Source organism: Grampus griseus (assembly GCF_964374135.1).
Source record: "Grampus griseus genome assembly, chromosome: 10".
Lineage (NCBI taxonomy): Eukaryota > Metazoa > Chordata > Mammalia > Artiodactyla > Delphinidae > Grampus > Grampus griseus.
In genome coordinates this window covers 67,214,377-67,230,756 of record NC_139004.1, presented here as the reverse complement: position 1 = coordinate 67,230,756, position 16,380 = coordinate 67,214,377, and the positions used below count along the sequence as shown (strand labels likewise).

Here is a 16,380-nt window from a genome sequence, read left to right as displayed (position 1 = left end):
AAGTTAAATATACATTTACCACAATATCCAACAATCCTACTCCTAGGTATTTACCTAAGAAAAATGGAAGTCTATATATTCATACAAAACCTGTAAAGAAAAGTTTTTCAGAAGCTTTATTCATAATCACCAAAAAGTGTAAATAACCCAAATGTCTTTCAAATGGTGAATGAATAAACTGCAATGGCATACTACTCAGCAATAGAAAAACTGATACATTTAACAAAATGGATAAATCTCTCAAAGGCATTATGTTAAGTGAAAGAAGTCAGTCTCAAAAGGCTACAGTCTACATGATTCCCTTTACATGACATTCTGGAAAAGGCACACATAGTGAAGGAGAATAGATCAATGCCTGCCATGGTTAAAGGGAAGGGAAGGGTTTGACTACAAAGGGGCAGCAAGATGGAATTTTTAGGAATTAAAAAAATCTTGACTGTGGTAGTGGTTACATGACTTTATGTGTTTACCAAAATTTACAGAGTTGTAAGTCCCAAAGACTGAATTTTACTCTTTGTAAATTTAAAAATTACTGTTTGCCTGGTCTGTTCCTCACTGTTACAGTCACTCACTCTAAGAGCACTGGTTCATCCCAGAATCACAGGGTTGGGAGGGAGCTTAGTGGGGAACTGGTTATAGTCCCCAAGCCAAAGTAGAAATTTCTCCTCGAGGCCTACAGGGAGCTTCTGTTTGAGAACCACCAGCAAAGAGGAACTCCCCATCTCTGAAAGCAGGCCAGCTTACAGTAAATAACTTGTTACTAGCAAATTATTTCTTTTATTAGCTAAAATTGGCTTTTCTACCACTGTTTTCTACCTATTGTTCCTAATCCTATTCCCTGGAGCTCTAGATAAAAGGGCAGGGGCCATCTCCTCCACCTTAGGGGTGGCAGAAGAACTGCACAGAGGGACAACCTGAAGTCAGTCAGAAGCCAAGGGCTTACACCTCATGGACCCACCCCTCTGTGCAGGAGTCTGTGAAATTCTAGGCTATGAGAAGTCATCTGGTCTGGGCTCTAGCCTTAGAAATGCCCAGACCACACACACTGGGGAACCTCCAGAGAGAAGAGACAACACTCCCAGGACCTCGTCCTGAATGAAGCTGGGAGGTTACAGTCTGTCATTCTCTCCTTGATCAGAAAGTTCCTTTCACATGATGTTCAATTCCTTTCCTCTGATTCTTTTCTGGCCTCTAACTTCATGAAGAAAATCCACAAATCAATTCTGGCCAGTAAGTAAAGGAAACCCTTGAACAGGACGGCCAAGTTACAGCCTACTTCCGCTGGAACTATAGCCAGGCATCTGGATCACGTGCCTGGGCAAAAGGGGTCCATTCCAGGGGAGAGCACCCTTAACACTGCCAGGTGTTGTCTTACCTGTTTGAAGTTGCCATTTTTCCTTTGTTCCCAGTCCATCATGTCATGAAAGATTGGAATCATGATATTCCGCACTTCTGGCTGTGGGACCAGTGTCACACCCAGAAAAGGACCAATCATTCCCGGAATAAAGTGGATCTTATGTTCACCTGAACAGCAAAACCCAACAGATATTAGTTTATGCTTGCTTTGCTCCTTCCATAGAAGCTTCCCAAGTGGGGCCACAACACATGATTTGATCTTCACTGGAAGCATCTGAGAGCATAGCAAGCTCTCCCCTATAGATTTCTGAGATACCCGCTTCTCTTGGCTTTTTAGAGTTCATGGATTAAACTGGTCCAGTACAGTTAAAACAAACTTTCAACAGGCACAAATTCTTTCCAAAGAATTTACTGGGAGGTTATACAAACTATCTGAAAATCATTCTGAGGTCAAGCAACAGAGTTCACTACTCTAGACAGAATAGGATTTCTGAGTACACTGTAATAGTTTCAGATAATCTGTTCATAGTGTTTATTTAGCAAGGAAAATTCATCTATTTCTGCTTAAACACAATGCACTATCCCTGGGGTTTCTGCCTCTAGCCCAGGGGCATTTAAGTGATAAGGATGTTCAGTCCCAGGTCCAGCCACTAGTGATCTGAAATCCATAGGCCTCTTCACTGCCTGTGCTCAAGTGTGCCCAAGAGGCCCCCTCCTGAGTTACCAGGAGCCTCCTACACAGCCCTACCCTGACAGACTGGCTGAGAGACTCTCTGTGCACCCTCCAACCCCCACCCCTTGTCTTCACACTGCATTTTTGATGGTAGCGTTACATTTATTCAGACCAGCTTGGCTCATCCCTCAGTTTTCTTAATGAGGCCTTTCCATGGGAAGTGTGTGGTGTGACTCTTCCTGTGATTAGCTTGTCATTTGGGGCATGCTCCCAGAAGCCAAGGCCAGTCTTGAAGACCATGGGAGAACTTTTCTTTGTAATGGTAAAGCGAGTGAACCATCTTCCAGAGCTCTGCTTTCTGTCCTTCAGAGACTAAGGGGACAAACTGTGGACCTCTGCAGTGACTGTTATGGTCAAGTAGAACTAGAAAATGTCATTTCCACCCAAAACAATGAAGCAGGAATGGCTTTATCAGGCAAGTTTGACATGTTTTTTGATTTCTTCCATGTTAAAAGCCTATTTAAAGAGCAACTGTTAGCTCTGAGGCAGATTCTGCATATTCCAATCTTGGTATATGGTACAGTTGCTAGTCCCATGTGTTCCTGGGAATTTCAGAGTCATCTTCGGGGTTAAAATCTATACCTGGACCATGCTGGATGCAGGGAGTAAGAGTACTGAAGCTAGAAAGCTGGTTTGGGGAAACGCATCTCCATTCATGGACGGAAGGCCCTAGTGTGGGCAGGAATGCCTTGCACCTTGCCTGCTGCCTCTAGAGCTGTGACTGGGATGGTTAATGGAGAACGATAAGATTTTATGGCCATCATTCCTAAGACTTCAGAGCCATGAGCTTAGTTGAAAGCAGCCTTCACTAGGAAGAAGAGCAGCAGCTTCTCAATCATCCTGACAGGCCACTAAGAAGCCTATAGTATCAGAGGATGGCCCACCCAGTCACCAGGGCAATCCAAGGATTCTACCAAAACCTGACAATCTGAGATCCAAACCAGTGGATCTTAGAGAAGCTGTGAAGAAAGGAGATGAAGATCAATCTCACCGAGGCTGCAATTCCTTTCTTACACGCAATTGGCAGCAGGAACCTCGTCTGGATGCCTGAATACCAGAGACCCAAGAAGTGTTTCAATCTTTATTAAAATGAATAGCTGCCCTTGCTCATGTGCTGACTATCTCCAAGATCTATGCTTGTGGGCCTGTATCATCTGGACTGGGACATGAAGAGCACAGAGGATCTTATAGTCTTATAGCCTCATCTTCTTTTTTTCCTTTTGACTTTTGTTCTCAAAAAAGGGATTGTGCATATGTATTACTGGGGTCTTATTTCTCAGCTTAACTCTCCCTGCCAAGGGCTTTGTGCACATGTGCTACACTATACCATCCATCTGAGGTGTTATGTTAAAGATATGTAAAGATCTCTTGGGTCTGAATTAACATTCACAAAACCTGGGGGAAGTAATTAGTCTTGTCACTTTTTATTTGGCTATGCAATATGTGTAAGGGAAAAATATGGAGAAAAGACCTACCCAAATTCTGCCACATGCTGAACAGTTCATAAGCCATCATCACACGCATGTCCCCATACCTGGGAATAGAACACAGGAACCAGCTATTAGTGGGAGAAGGTTCAGGAAGATGGGGCTACAAACCCCAGGAGGCCAGTACTTCAGCACTGTTTCTAAAGCTTCCCAAAATACTAAGTTTTTTGGCTCTCAGCTGAATTCTTATACTTGGCTCCTTGGGAGGCTACCTCAGTGAGAACCATGTGGACTTCTTAAGAAGCCCCTTATGGAAACATAACCCCATCTGGGCACATGGTAGGAAGATGAATAAGAGACATATGGCTTACTTATCTAGAATCTTCTTCCTCTTGGTGGAAGTAATGATTTCTAGCTGAAGGCTTGGCTGATTTATGAACAGAACTGCCAGGCTAAAATAAGAATTCCACACCTAGAGAGAGAGAGAGAGAAAGAGGAAATATGTGAAAGCCTGAGTCCTTAACCTTGCAAGGAGAGATTCTAAATATATGCATGTAGCACAGAATTCATTTTACAGTGTTAAGATCTTGATTTTTAAAAAAATATCTTTGCAAACAGGACTCCCCCGCCCCGCTTTCTTGACTTCCCTGAAACCAGTAGTGTTGATTCTGGACTAGAAAACAAACTCATGGATGTCTGGCTCCCAACACCTCCAACAGGGGTCTTCTAGGTCATACTCTAATTACTAGCAAGCTTGGAAACTGTTTGATACTATGAACATATTAAGAAAGCCCCCAGCCACCTAGCAGACACCTAGCTGAATCCTTCTCAAATTCCTGACCTACAAACTTGTGAGCAAAATAAAATGGTTGTTTTAAGTAAAACAAAAACGAAACAGTGAGCTTGGTTTCTGGCTTTCTAGGGTTATTACAAAGACAGTGATGGATTTTAGGAGCTCCTACCTTAAAGTCGAAGTCTGTCTCTGTGAAATTCTTGTGCAGTGCAGAAGACAGGTACTGGACTGTAGTGACTATAATACTGCAGTAAGGGAACAAGGTGTTGGCAGAGTTAAAAGACTAATGATGGCATCCTATGGCTTAGCATCAACCGTCTATGGCCCGTGTGCAAACTTCTAGAGTACAACTAGCTCTCGTGTAAGATGTGACTTTAAAGGAGAGAGAGAGATGGCACAAACCCCACAAAAAACCCATCTTGGAGAAATGCCCCACCAGTTGGTTCTAGACCTAGCTCTGCCATTACCTGGCCTTGGTACTACTTCTCTCTGGGCCCCAGTTTCCCTGCCTATAAAAGGAGGGGAGTGAGGTTTAATGGTTCTTCAAGGTTTCTTCCAGTTCAAAGAGTGATTCTAGTATTTTGGGGACCTTGGATAATGAACATATATTATGACCACCAGAGGACTTAGAGTAGCATTCTATTATTTTACTTGATAATAATGGTTTATAGTTATTAAACCTCTACTTTTAACATATACTATTATTTTCATGTATAAGTCATTTGATTTCAGCCTTTGATCTAGAATATCACTTTCACTTTTCACCTGGGCACATTTAAGGGGCAATGGGAGGCTGATTTGCTAGAACCAAGGGCACAGGTCAAGGGAGGGAGAAAGTGAGGTGGGACAGGCAGGTAAGGGTTTGATTACAGAGGGTGTTGGATGCCTGGCAAAGGAGCTTACATCCGAAGCCTTGGTGCAGAAGAGGGGCAAGGCAAAAACAGTGCATTAGAGAGACTAGTTACCAGCAAACAAATTTGAAAAGTAAAAGCTTTGAAGGAAGAGGCTGCTCCTGCAGAATGGGCTGGAGAGGGCCTGACTAGAGCTAAGAGAAACAAGAGGGGATCAAATGGAAAATTCACTATTTAAGGAAATATCTGTGCAACTCTGTTTAAAACCCTTCTTCTGTTCTGTATAAAATGTTTGCAGTTTTGAAAAAAGAAAAAAGAGTGCTATAAAAGGTACAAAGTAGAAAGACCATGCTGACACCTTGGTAATATAGCTAACATAAATAATTTCACCACACTGCATAAGGTCAACATGAAAGGCAGATCAGAGGGAGCAGGCAGTAGACTAGAGAGTGGAGGCCAAGTGGCCTTCTCCCACAAGCACCTTACCACCCACATTACTTGTCTGGTTTGTCAGTTAGAAGCACAGCGTAGAAATATGAATGGGGCAGACAATTTGGGGTCAGCCTGAGTGTGAATTCTGTGGCCAGCATTAGAAGTGGTCAAACAGAGCCTCACAGCCAGGTCTCAGGTGGGTAATTAGCACTTGTTGTGGGAGGCAAGCAGTGTCTGGCAGACAACACAAATCAAATCAAGAGGAGGCCTTGGGATACTGCCTGAAATTACAGAGCAACAGAGGCCAATGAACAGGCCCTCTTCAAGGAGGAACCCTTCTCTGGGTATTATATTTCTCATTCTTAAAAGTTCCTTTTCTATCCTTACCATGACATCGTCTGCCAGGCACTTAGATTCCAGTTTTAAACTATCTTTGACTATTCCTTCTCCGTGAACTTTGGTAAATGGCCAAGTCCTGCTGATTGTGCCTCCAAACATTTTCACATTTGCCCTCTCCTCTCTGTCCCCATGGCTTTGACCTTGATTTCTGACTTGCTTTTTCTCTCACACATATACACACTCTCCTTTGTCTGGGAACAGTTCTGTGGATGCTGGTGCAGGGCCCTTCCACACTCACTTGCTTGTGAGAAGTCTCATCACCATCCAGTCCCGAGGAAAGACACTCATCTTCATCAGGTTCCGGAACACACAGAAAATCTTCAGCAGAAATTCCTGGTCCAAGAGGAAAATCTGATGTGAGACACCATACCTCTACCACTGCAGCAGACATTTCCTCAACAGGGCTCTCCAGACCTCTAGACCATGAAAATGTATGGGACCAGTAGGTGATACTCTGGTTCCCTTTGTGAGCTGCTTTTCTCTTAGAGGGCTGCATGAGAGTGAGGTCTGGGCACTCTCATAGGTCAGTGCCAAACTGGGTAGAAGAGATGCACTATACCCACTCAGCCCAGTGCCTAACGACCAAAGCACAGGGGGTCCAGCAGAAATGATATCCACCAGAGTCCATCGTTCTCAATCTTTGGGGCATGACCCCTGAGCACTTGACTGTAAGAACTTGCTTTCCTGGATGTTAAGAACGCATTGACAACAGAAGCACTTTAGGGATAGCAGAGTAAGTACCTCCAAAAATATGCTCCTCCATGAAAGCAATGAGAACAGTCACAAAGACTGGTTAATGAAAGGCTTGCAACAATAAGAAATGTTATTTAAGAAAAATGGTTGAATCTCAGTAGGAAAAGTGAGCTTTATTGTGTTTTAACTTTCCCCATTCCCATCCCCTCTCTCTCCCTATCTTCAGGGTATCCTTGAAAACAAGCAGCTGTAGAACCATGGTAGTAGTAAAACCCAGCACCCTAGCAGTCACTAGAAGGGACAAAATGGTTTTGGAGCTCCCCAAAAAGTGCCATCCCAAGAGAATTGTTACTGTTTGATCTGTTAGGCAGCAACCTGGGAAAGCCCCATTCAGAGGGCTTAATTGACTGGACTCAGAGTTCACTAAGTGAGAAAAGCCTTATCCGTAGTGCAGCTGTTGAAAACATCATCCATAATAATTTAACATCCCAGCTGCAAGAAGCAATCATATCAATTGGGACAAACAAGAGAGTGGCCAAAACACTTAAAAGAAAAATATGGGTAATGAGACATACACTTGGGGCTTTGAAAAGCTCTGACATATTCCTAGGAATCTAGAAGGCCACATATGTGTGCAGGGCTGTACACATCCCCAGAAAAGACCTAAGAAGCCTAATCTGTCACCTCTGGCTGACTTTGAGGCTCTATGCAAGCAAGAAGTGAAGGCTAAGGCAGCAACGTAAACTGCTGAAGCACTGAAGGTGAGCCCCAACCCCACACAGAGACACTTAGTGAAGTGGAAGACTCATTGATGTAAGGTGTTTAAGGAAATCTCTGTCTAGTTATTAGCTTATCATTAAGCTAACTGAATGAAAACTTCAGGGGCTGCACACAACAAAAGATGCAGACATTAAAGAATTAGTCCAGGAAAGTCACTAAACAAACAAATATCAACAACAAAAATGAAACAACAACAAACCCTGGGGATGTGGGCAGGGGGAAGGGAATCTGATTACCAGACTTGCTACATTATTTAAATTGTCCAGTTTTCAACAAAGAAATTATAAGATGTGAAATGAAACAGGAAATTATGGAAACATACATAAGACAGATATAAAACAAATAGCAAAATGGCAGGTGTAAATCCTCTTACTGGTAATTACAACAAATGTAAATGGGTTAAGCATTCCAATCAAAAGGCAGAGACAGGAAGAATGGATTAAAAAATGAACATGATCCAATTGTATGTTATCTACAAGATACATAAATACTTCAGATTCAAAGACACAAATATATTGAATGTAAAAGGATAGACAAATATATACAATGAAAATAGTACCCAAAAGAAAACTGGTGTGGCTATGTTAACACCAAACAATATAGACTTTAACAAAAATTGTTAATAGAGATTAAAAAGAACATTTTATAGTGATAAAGGAGTCAGTTGATATGGAAGACATAAACATAAATGCACTTAAAAGAGAGCCTCAAAATACAGGAAGCAAAACCTAACAAAACTGAAGGGAAAAACAGACAATTCAACAATGACAGTTGGAGGCTTTAATGTACCATTTTCAATAATGTATAGAACAACTAAATAGAAGATCATCAAGGAAAAAGAAATCTTGAATGGGACTTCCCTGGTGGTCCAGTGGTTAAGAATCTGCCTTCCAATGCAGGGGATGTGAGTTCAATCCCTGGTCAGGGAACTAAGATCTCACATGCCATGGGGCAACTAAGCCTGCGTGCTCTAGAGCCCATGCACCACAACTAGAAAGCCTGCGCACCGCAACTACTGAGCCCGTGTGCTCTGGAGCCCGCGTGCCACAACTAGAGAGCCCGTGTGCTGCAACTACTGAGCCCACACGCTCTAGAGCCTGTGCATCGCAACTATAGAGAAGTCCGCATGCCGCAATGAAAGATCCTGCATGCTGCAACTAAGATCCTGCGTGTCACAACTAAGACTTGACGTAGCCAAATAAATAAATAAATATTTAAAAAGAAATCTTGAACAATACTATATACTAACTAGACCTAACTGACATCTATACAACACCCCATCCAACAAGAGCAGAATACACACATTTTTCTAAAATGCACACAGAAGGACATGTGCATTCTCTTCTTTAGGGTAGACCATGATAGACCATAAAGAAAGCCTCAGTAAATTTAAAAGAACTGAAATCACACACAGCATGCTCTCCAACCATCATGAAAGGGAGTTAGAAATCAATAAGGAAAGAAGGAATCAAGAAGGAAATATAGGAAAATTTTTTTAAATGTGGAATGAAACAGTACACTCCCAAATAACCAATGCACCAAAGAAGGAACCACAAGGAAATTAGGAACAGCTTTGACATGAATAAAAGGGAGAACATATCAAATCAAAACTTAAGGGATGAAAAAACAAAACAAAACAAAACTTAAGGGATGAAGCTAAAGATTATAGCTGTAGTGCCTATATTAAAAAGAAGAAAGATCCCAAATCAATAAACTACATTACACCTTATGAAACTAGAAAAAGAAGAACAAACTAAAGTAAGCAGAAGGAAGGGAATAATAAAAATTAGAACAGAAATAAATGAAATAGAGAAGAGGAAAATAGAGAAGAAAATGAAACCAAAAGCTGGTTCTTTGAAAAGATAACAAAATTGACAAATTTTAGCTAGTCTGACCAAGAAAAAAAAGGAGAGAGAAGACTCAAATTACTAAAATTAAGGATAGGACTTCCCTGGTGGCGCAGTGGTTAAGAATCCACCTGCCAATGCAGGGGACATGGGTTCGAACTCTGGTCCGGGAAGATCCCACATGCCGCGGAGCAACTAAGCCTGTGCACCACAACTACTGAACCTACACTCTAGAGCCCGCAAAACACAACTACTGAGCCCGCATGCTGCAATTACTGAAGCCTGCGCGCCTAGAGCCCGTGCTCTGCAACAAAGAGAAGCCACTGCAATGAGAAGCCTGCGTACCACAATGAAGAGTAGCCCCTGCTTGCCATAACTAGAAAAAGCCCGCTTGCAGCAATGAAGACCCAATGCAGCCAATAAATTAAAAATAACTAAATAATAAATAAATAAATAAAAATTAGGGATGAAAGAAGGGATATCATTACTAATGTTACAGAACTAGAAAGGTTTATAAGGGACTACTATGGACCAAATGCATGCCAACAAATAATATAATCTAGATGAAATGGACAAATTCTTAGAAAGATACAAACTACTAAAATTCATTTAAAGAAGAAACAGAAAATTTGAGTAGACCTATCATAAATGAAGAGATCAAATTAATAACTGAAAAGCTTCACACAAAGAAAAGCACAGGACCAGATGGCTTCACTGGTGAATTCTACCAAATGTTTAAGTTAGAATTAATACCAATACTTGTCTTTTTAATTATATCCACTTTGAAAGTGAAGCAGTATCTTACTGTGGTTTTGATCTGCATTTCCCTAATGACTAATGATGTTGAACATCTTTTCAACTGTGTATTGACCATTTGCATATATTCTTTGGGGACATGTCTATTAAAATCCTTGGCTCATTATTAAATTGGGTTATTTGTCTTTTTATTGTTGAGTTGTAAGAGTTCTTTATATAAGAGATACAAGTCCTTTATTACATTCATGCTTTGCCAATATTTTCTTTCATTTGTGGGTTGTCTTTAACTTTCTTGATGGTGTCCTTTGAAATACACAAGTTTTTAATTTTGGTAAAGTCTAACTTACCTATTTTATCTTTTGTTGTTCTTACTTTTGGTGTCAAATCTCAGAAACCACAGCTAAACCCAAGGATTTAAAGATATACTTCTATGTTTCCTTCTAAGAGTTTTACAGTTTAGCTTTTACAAATAGGTCTACGATCCCTTCTGAGTTAATTTTTTATATGGTGTGAAGTAGGGGTACAATTTCATTCTTCTGCATGTAGGTATCAAGTTGTCCCAGCACAATTTGTTGAAAAGACTCTTCTTTCCTCATTGAAACTGTCTTGGCACCATTATTGAATATCAATTGACTGTAAATATAAAGGTTTATTTCTGGACTCTCAATCCAATTCCACTGTTATCTGTCTAACTTTAGGCCAGTACCAATCTTGATTACTGTTATTTTGTTGTAAGTTTTGAAACTGGGAAGTGTGAATCCTCCAATTTTGTTTTCTTTTTCAAGACCATTTGGCTATTCTGAGTTCCTCACATTTCCATATAAATTATAGATCAGATTATCACTCTCTGCAAAAAGACAGCTAGAACATTGATAGGTCTTGTGAAGCCTGTTTCATGAGCAATCTACAAATCATCTGTTGAGCTCATAAGAAAGGGAAGAGTCCTGGTTTGCTGACAACCAGTGTGGCCCAGAGTAGCCTCTCAAAGAGGCACATGGTCACGGGGCTGCTATCAGTCAGGGAAAACTTGCCAATGTTACTGAGTTACTGGATCTACGGGAATATTGCTGGCTTTCAGCTTCTGGAAGCCATGCAGTCAGATGTAAAGTGAGGCTGGTACATCTTATACCTTGGCAACACTGGCCACTTGCACTCACCCTCTGGCAGGGGAAAGACTCCTGGGCAGTCTTAGCTGCATGCTTCCTTTCCCAGGTGAAAGATCAATGTTTTTCTGCCTACCTTGAGCTCATCTTTGCTCTGGAAGTTGTCCAGGAGGTGCTGGTAATGGGTGTCACACATCTGGCGGAGCAATGAGAGAAGGCAGGACACATACTCGCCCTGGGGACCAACCCAAAAAACACTTAGCAAAGCCAATGACAAGAGCTGTGTTCCCCCAATCCACAGAGGGCAAGGAGAGAAGGAAGGGTCTGAGATGGCCCCAATGATCATGAAAGGGAAGGTGACAACTCTGGCCCTGAAAATGAATTTTCTTTTCAGCTAAGGGGGGCCTGAAGGGTTGGGAATTTTAATAAGACCTCTGCAGCATGGGGCTAATTGAAAAACCTTAACCTATAACAAAGAAGTACTGCCAAGTAAGACAGATATTCTAGCTTTTTTCCTAGGAAAGTTTTGGCTTCACAGTCCTTTGTCATTATATGTTGCCAGGGTACCATACAGAAGTCTGGAGGGGCTACTGGGAACAGGGCTCTCAGCCTTCTCTGGACAGAATCTGGACTCTGCCTATCCTGCTGGGCTGGAGAAGCCCTTCTACAAGGATCTCCTTGGGGACCTCCCAGAGCTTACATGTGATTACCGGACCAGGCAGATGGAACATAGTAGATCAACATAACTCTCTGGAAAGCAGAAGAGTCAAAACTGAACTTTATGAGAAGATGAGCTAATGGCTTTAAGTAAAAATTTAAAGATAAAAAAATGAGTCTTTAAAATTTCTTCAAGTTCTAACTGGGGTACATGGATGAAAACCCCACGTTAAGGACTCCAAAGACTCATCTCATGGAAATTTTTGGCACAGGGCAGCTGAGCATGGCTTCCTCTTACAAGGTTGCCTCCTTAGAAGGGATGGAGGAAAAATTACTTCATTTGGGCAGTTTTCAAATGTTTTTAAACTCATGGGAATTTGACAACAGTTTTTTAGTCTCTCAGATCCTTTTTAGACTCATGAAATTATTATACACACATGTATTTAAAATACATACAGGTGCATGAACCTCAGCTTTATCTGAAAAAATGGACATAAGCCATAATTTATAGATTTGTTGTGAGGATCAGATGCATTAATGTACATAAAGCATTTAAGTAAACAGTTCACTACATAAAGCCGTGCTCAATAAATTGTTGCTATCATCTTCATTAAATCCATATAAAACAGATCACTTCTTTAGTATTGCTAATGAGTTAATATTTGTAGAGTGCATAAAGCAGAATCTGGCCCACAGCCAGCACTGTGTCATTGCTGGTTAGAAGGATGGGCTGCCAGGACATGGCAGGGTGCGTATGTTTTTACCTATAGTGAGGGTGTCCTGAATAGGGGTTCCTAAGAGAGCAGATATTCCTTCCAAGCCCAATGCTCCAGAACTCATGTCTACTCTTTGCTCTCCCTAACATGCTGGAGCTTGGCTTGCTCCCATAGAAGGTTTTCTACAAAGAGATCATTGTAGTCTTCCACCTGCCAACTAGAAGATTCCAAGCAATCTGTTTATCATGTTCCAACATCAGGGCTAAGAAGTCCACTCTGTATAGGGGTGGGGGCCCTGGGGGGTGTCTCTTTGCCACACCTGAGAAGCTTTCCCAGTCTGTTTCTCTTCTAATTCGATCATAGGATATCATTGTTCAGTAATGCCAGTCCAATTCTACCTCACCACATTTTTCCTGATGCTAGACATTTAGATACAAACACTATGGACAAAAGTGACTAATTTGTAGGTACAAGCAAATCGTGAGAAAATAACTGTCATGCACGTCATTTACAAGAGCCTGCTCCTAAAAGGAATAGTCTATATTTTTCACCTTCAACCTCTTACTATGTCTCTGCTTTATTCCACATTATAGAAAATGACTTGGCTCAAATGCAAAGGCCAATGGAGGTGGTGTGCAGGAAAACAGGACAGGAAGCATCACTGGATCTGCCCCTAAGTAGACTCCTGTGAGTATGAACCTAGAGCTTTCAGAGTGGAGATGGAGTACGACTCGAGAAGGAAAAAGGGCAGCATGCTGACAACCAGGCAGGAAGGGAAGCTGAGATGAAGGTGGTGTGATGGTGAGATGAGGTTTGGTGTGGAGGAACCCCAGGTTAGAAAAGAAAGCAAGAAAACCTGAATGTTAGTTACTAACAGTGATCTCCGCTGTGCACTGCGGGCACCGCTGCCCTCTTACCGCCTCCTGAGCATGCGATTTGCTCATGATGGTGAGCAGAGTCTGTAAGAGCACGTCCAAGAGGCTCTCCACCATCATTTCTACCTCCTCCATGACATCTGCCTCCTGGAGTGAGCAGCGAGAGAGCACACAGTTAGTGCCAGACCTGCTGACGTGCAGCTGGCAGTACTTACTAAGTCAGCCACATCAGGAGTGGTCTTCTGACTTAATTCTCAACACTGAGCTCCTGGCCTCACTGGTATGCAGTGTCAAGGAACCTGGAACAATGGCTCTGAAAGGAGGTGAGGCACACCTGCCACTGTTGCACTGGTTTGGTGGCTGGGGCCTTACCCCAACGCAGCACCACTCTGACACCTATAGTTCTGAACCTCAGACAAATACATTAATTTCAATATACAGGGCAGAAGTGAAGGTTCTAAGTTAAATGTTTTCTTTGATTTTCCTACGAAAGTCAGGAGGAAGCACAGCACTGCTGACTAACATTTTGAGAAAATGGTAAAGAATTCACACCAGGGGGTGTGGTGGCAGCACCTTTACTATTGCTAATGCACACAGAAGTATCTCAGTCTTTCTGAGAACCATTTTCTCCTTGAGTGACCTCAATTTTTGCCAGGCCTGACTGCTGCCCAGACATGCCACTTCTAGCTCCTTGGCATTCTTGCTCACATTCCCTGGTCCACCAGAAGGACTCTGGTCTCAGTGCATCTTTTTCAGGCAGCCTCACAAAAACAACGGAGCACGCCTCCTCACTAAGGGCTGCTTCCCAGTCACCAGGTTCTGAATATAGGCAGAGTCTGTGCTATCTTTTTATAGACCTCTCACATGCAATCTTAAACCCTATAACTTGATTTTCATTATCTCACAAAGAGATTCCCATTGCCTCTTCTCCAGTCTCTTTATATTATTACTGGTCCAAATGTCCATCCATCCATCAACCCACCATTCAGTAAGTATTTACCATGTGCCAGTCACTGTTTGAGAACTGAGTATACAGAAGTGAACAGGAAAGGTAATATCTCTGCTTTCATGGAGCTTAAATTTCACCCACTCTCCATCCATTCAATATAGTTACACTGAGCCCCATTCCACATGAAAAATTTGAGCAGCTCTTGGGACCAAAGTCTTCTTTCTCATTTGCTGAACTGATCATAACACTCTTAAAACCTGTGATGGCTCTTTGAGTAGTTGTAAGCAACTAATTGCACTTGACTCTCTAGCCCCACAAACACAACCAGATCATCTTCAGGTTTTTACCTGTTCCCATTCCTCTGCCATTCCTCCCCTACCCTTTCTTTTCCCCTTCAATTTCTCTTTTTCTTTAGCAGTAAGCCTCCCATCCCAAGTCTGACCCTGGGTTACCAGTACACCTTATGTGCCTGATGTTGCTTCTCTCAGGCCTGATGGGAAAGAGAGCTGCTAGGCGTTGCCTGGAGCCAAGATCAAACAAAAGGGCCACTACAACCATCACAGTCACTCTGCCAAGCTGGGCCCCCACCACCAGGTGGTACTTTAAGTCTGGATACCAGAGTCCCCTATTGAGTCCTTGTATCCTATTCAAACCAAGCACACTCTTTCTTTTCAGCACCTCTCCTGCTCTATCTTCCTGGATAACCTAACCTCGTATGTTCCTATCACTTGGCTACTGGCATTCATTTTAAATGCACTTGAAATTTTATTCTCCAAAAACCTTACCTCAACTTAATAAGATAGCATAATTAAAACTCATTCTTGTTTTAAGTTTCTTTATATTTTCCTATAAGTTTCCAAATTTTCTAAAAGAAATATGCGTTTCTTCCATTATCATAAATATATAAAATAAATATAATTAAAATAAATTCCTACCCTTATTCATGCCTGATACGTTTTCCCTCCTTTCCTACCTCCCTTCCCTACCACAGATCTCTTCTAAAAAATAAAAATAAAGAAGAAAGAAAATAGGCAAAAGCACTAGTAGTTGAAACCTGACCCCTAAAGTACAACCCTACCATCCCATGAGGCTCAGAACTCTTGTGGACAACATTTATCTCTCGTACACCCTGCTCTCATCTGGCATGGTATAGGAATGCCATATGGGTGGAATCAAGCTGCCAGGAAGCTGCCAGAAAAGTCTGAATGAGCAAGCTGCCTCTCAGCCTGGGCCTGCCTCCCTGTGCTTGTGCGTGAGTATCCTTAGAACACTCCCAGGAATACAGAAGTAATACCTTTTGACAGAAATAGAGCATGCACAGGATTGGGCTTTTTGGTACTACAGATAACTATGTTTCTGGGTGTATTTATGGCAGTACAATTTTTTAACATAGCAAGACTGCTGTGTTGAGAAGCCTGCTGGGCACACACAGGGAGGCCTCCATTCACTTGGGCACCCCCATCACTGATGAAAGCTTCTCTGACTGGGAAGTGTACAGAGTGATCTTTGTTGGTCTGCCTCTGGCTAAAGTAACACAAGAGAGGGACAGAGCTTTGGGTGGGGAGTGGAGTGGGTCTAGGGCCACTACCAGAGAGCTGGTCTTGACGATGGAGAAGATGCTGCCAAGAATCCCTGAGCAGATTAGCAGCTCTTTCTGCTGCCTCAGGTGAAGGTGAATGTGATGGAGAACCACAGGAAGCAGGATGCGACGGGATTCTGAGAGAGAAAACACAAAGGTGAAGAAGCCCTTCAGAGGAGAACCAGCTACCTTTGGAAGCAAGTGGCAATGTGGGATGCAGCTGGTCTCAAAGTAGGTGGGGCTGAGACTGGAGCCAAGCTGCAAATCACCCCCTTCCCTTATGTAGGCCTAACAGCCCACTTCCTGGACATTTTAAGACATTGCACAGCATTATCCTTCTATCTATTGTTCCTTCTTTCTCATTTCAGGCCTAAATATCTAGGGCATGTTATTCAGGATAATGTTAGGAGACTGCTTCCAAATGAAATCTCTTT

General features: G+C 42.2%; 1 protein-coding gene across 1 annotated transcript in view; it reads right to left on the bottom strand.

The window, feature by feature from the left end:
* DOCK3 (dedicator of cytokinesis 3) overlaps positions 1 to 16,380 on the bottom strand; it is a gene marked incomplete at both ends in the record, with an annotated part of 411,675 nt that overhangs the window by 44,806 nt on the left and 350,489 nt on the right. Inside the window, 8 exons of the mRNA XM_082663217.1 lie at positions 1,376 to 1,524; positions 3,565 to 3,623; positions 3,888 to 3,988; positions 4,479 to 4,554; positions 6,230 to 6,324; positions 11,307 to 11,405; positions 13,419 to 13,565; positions 15,956 to 16,083. Coding sequence (XP_082519343.1) covers positions 1,376 to 1,524; positions 3,565 to 3,623; positions 3,888 to 3,988; positions 4,479 to 4,554; positions 6,230 to 6,324; positions 11,307 to 11,405; positions 13,419 to 13,565; positions 15,956 to 16,083 — 854 coding nt within the window. The remainder of the gene's footprint in view (positions 1 to 1,375; positions 1,525 to 3,564; positions 3,624 to 3,887; positions 3,989 to 4,478; positions 4,555 to 6,229; positions 6,325 to 11,306; positions 11,406 to 13,418; positions 13,566 to 15,955; positions 16,084 to 16,380) is intronic.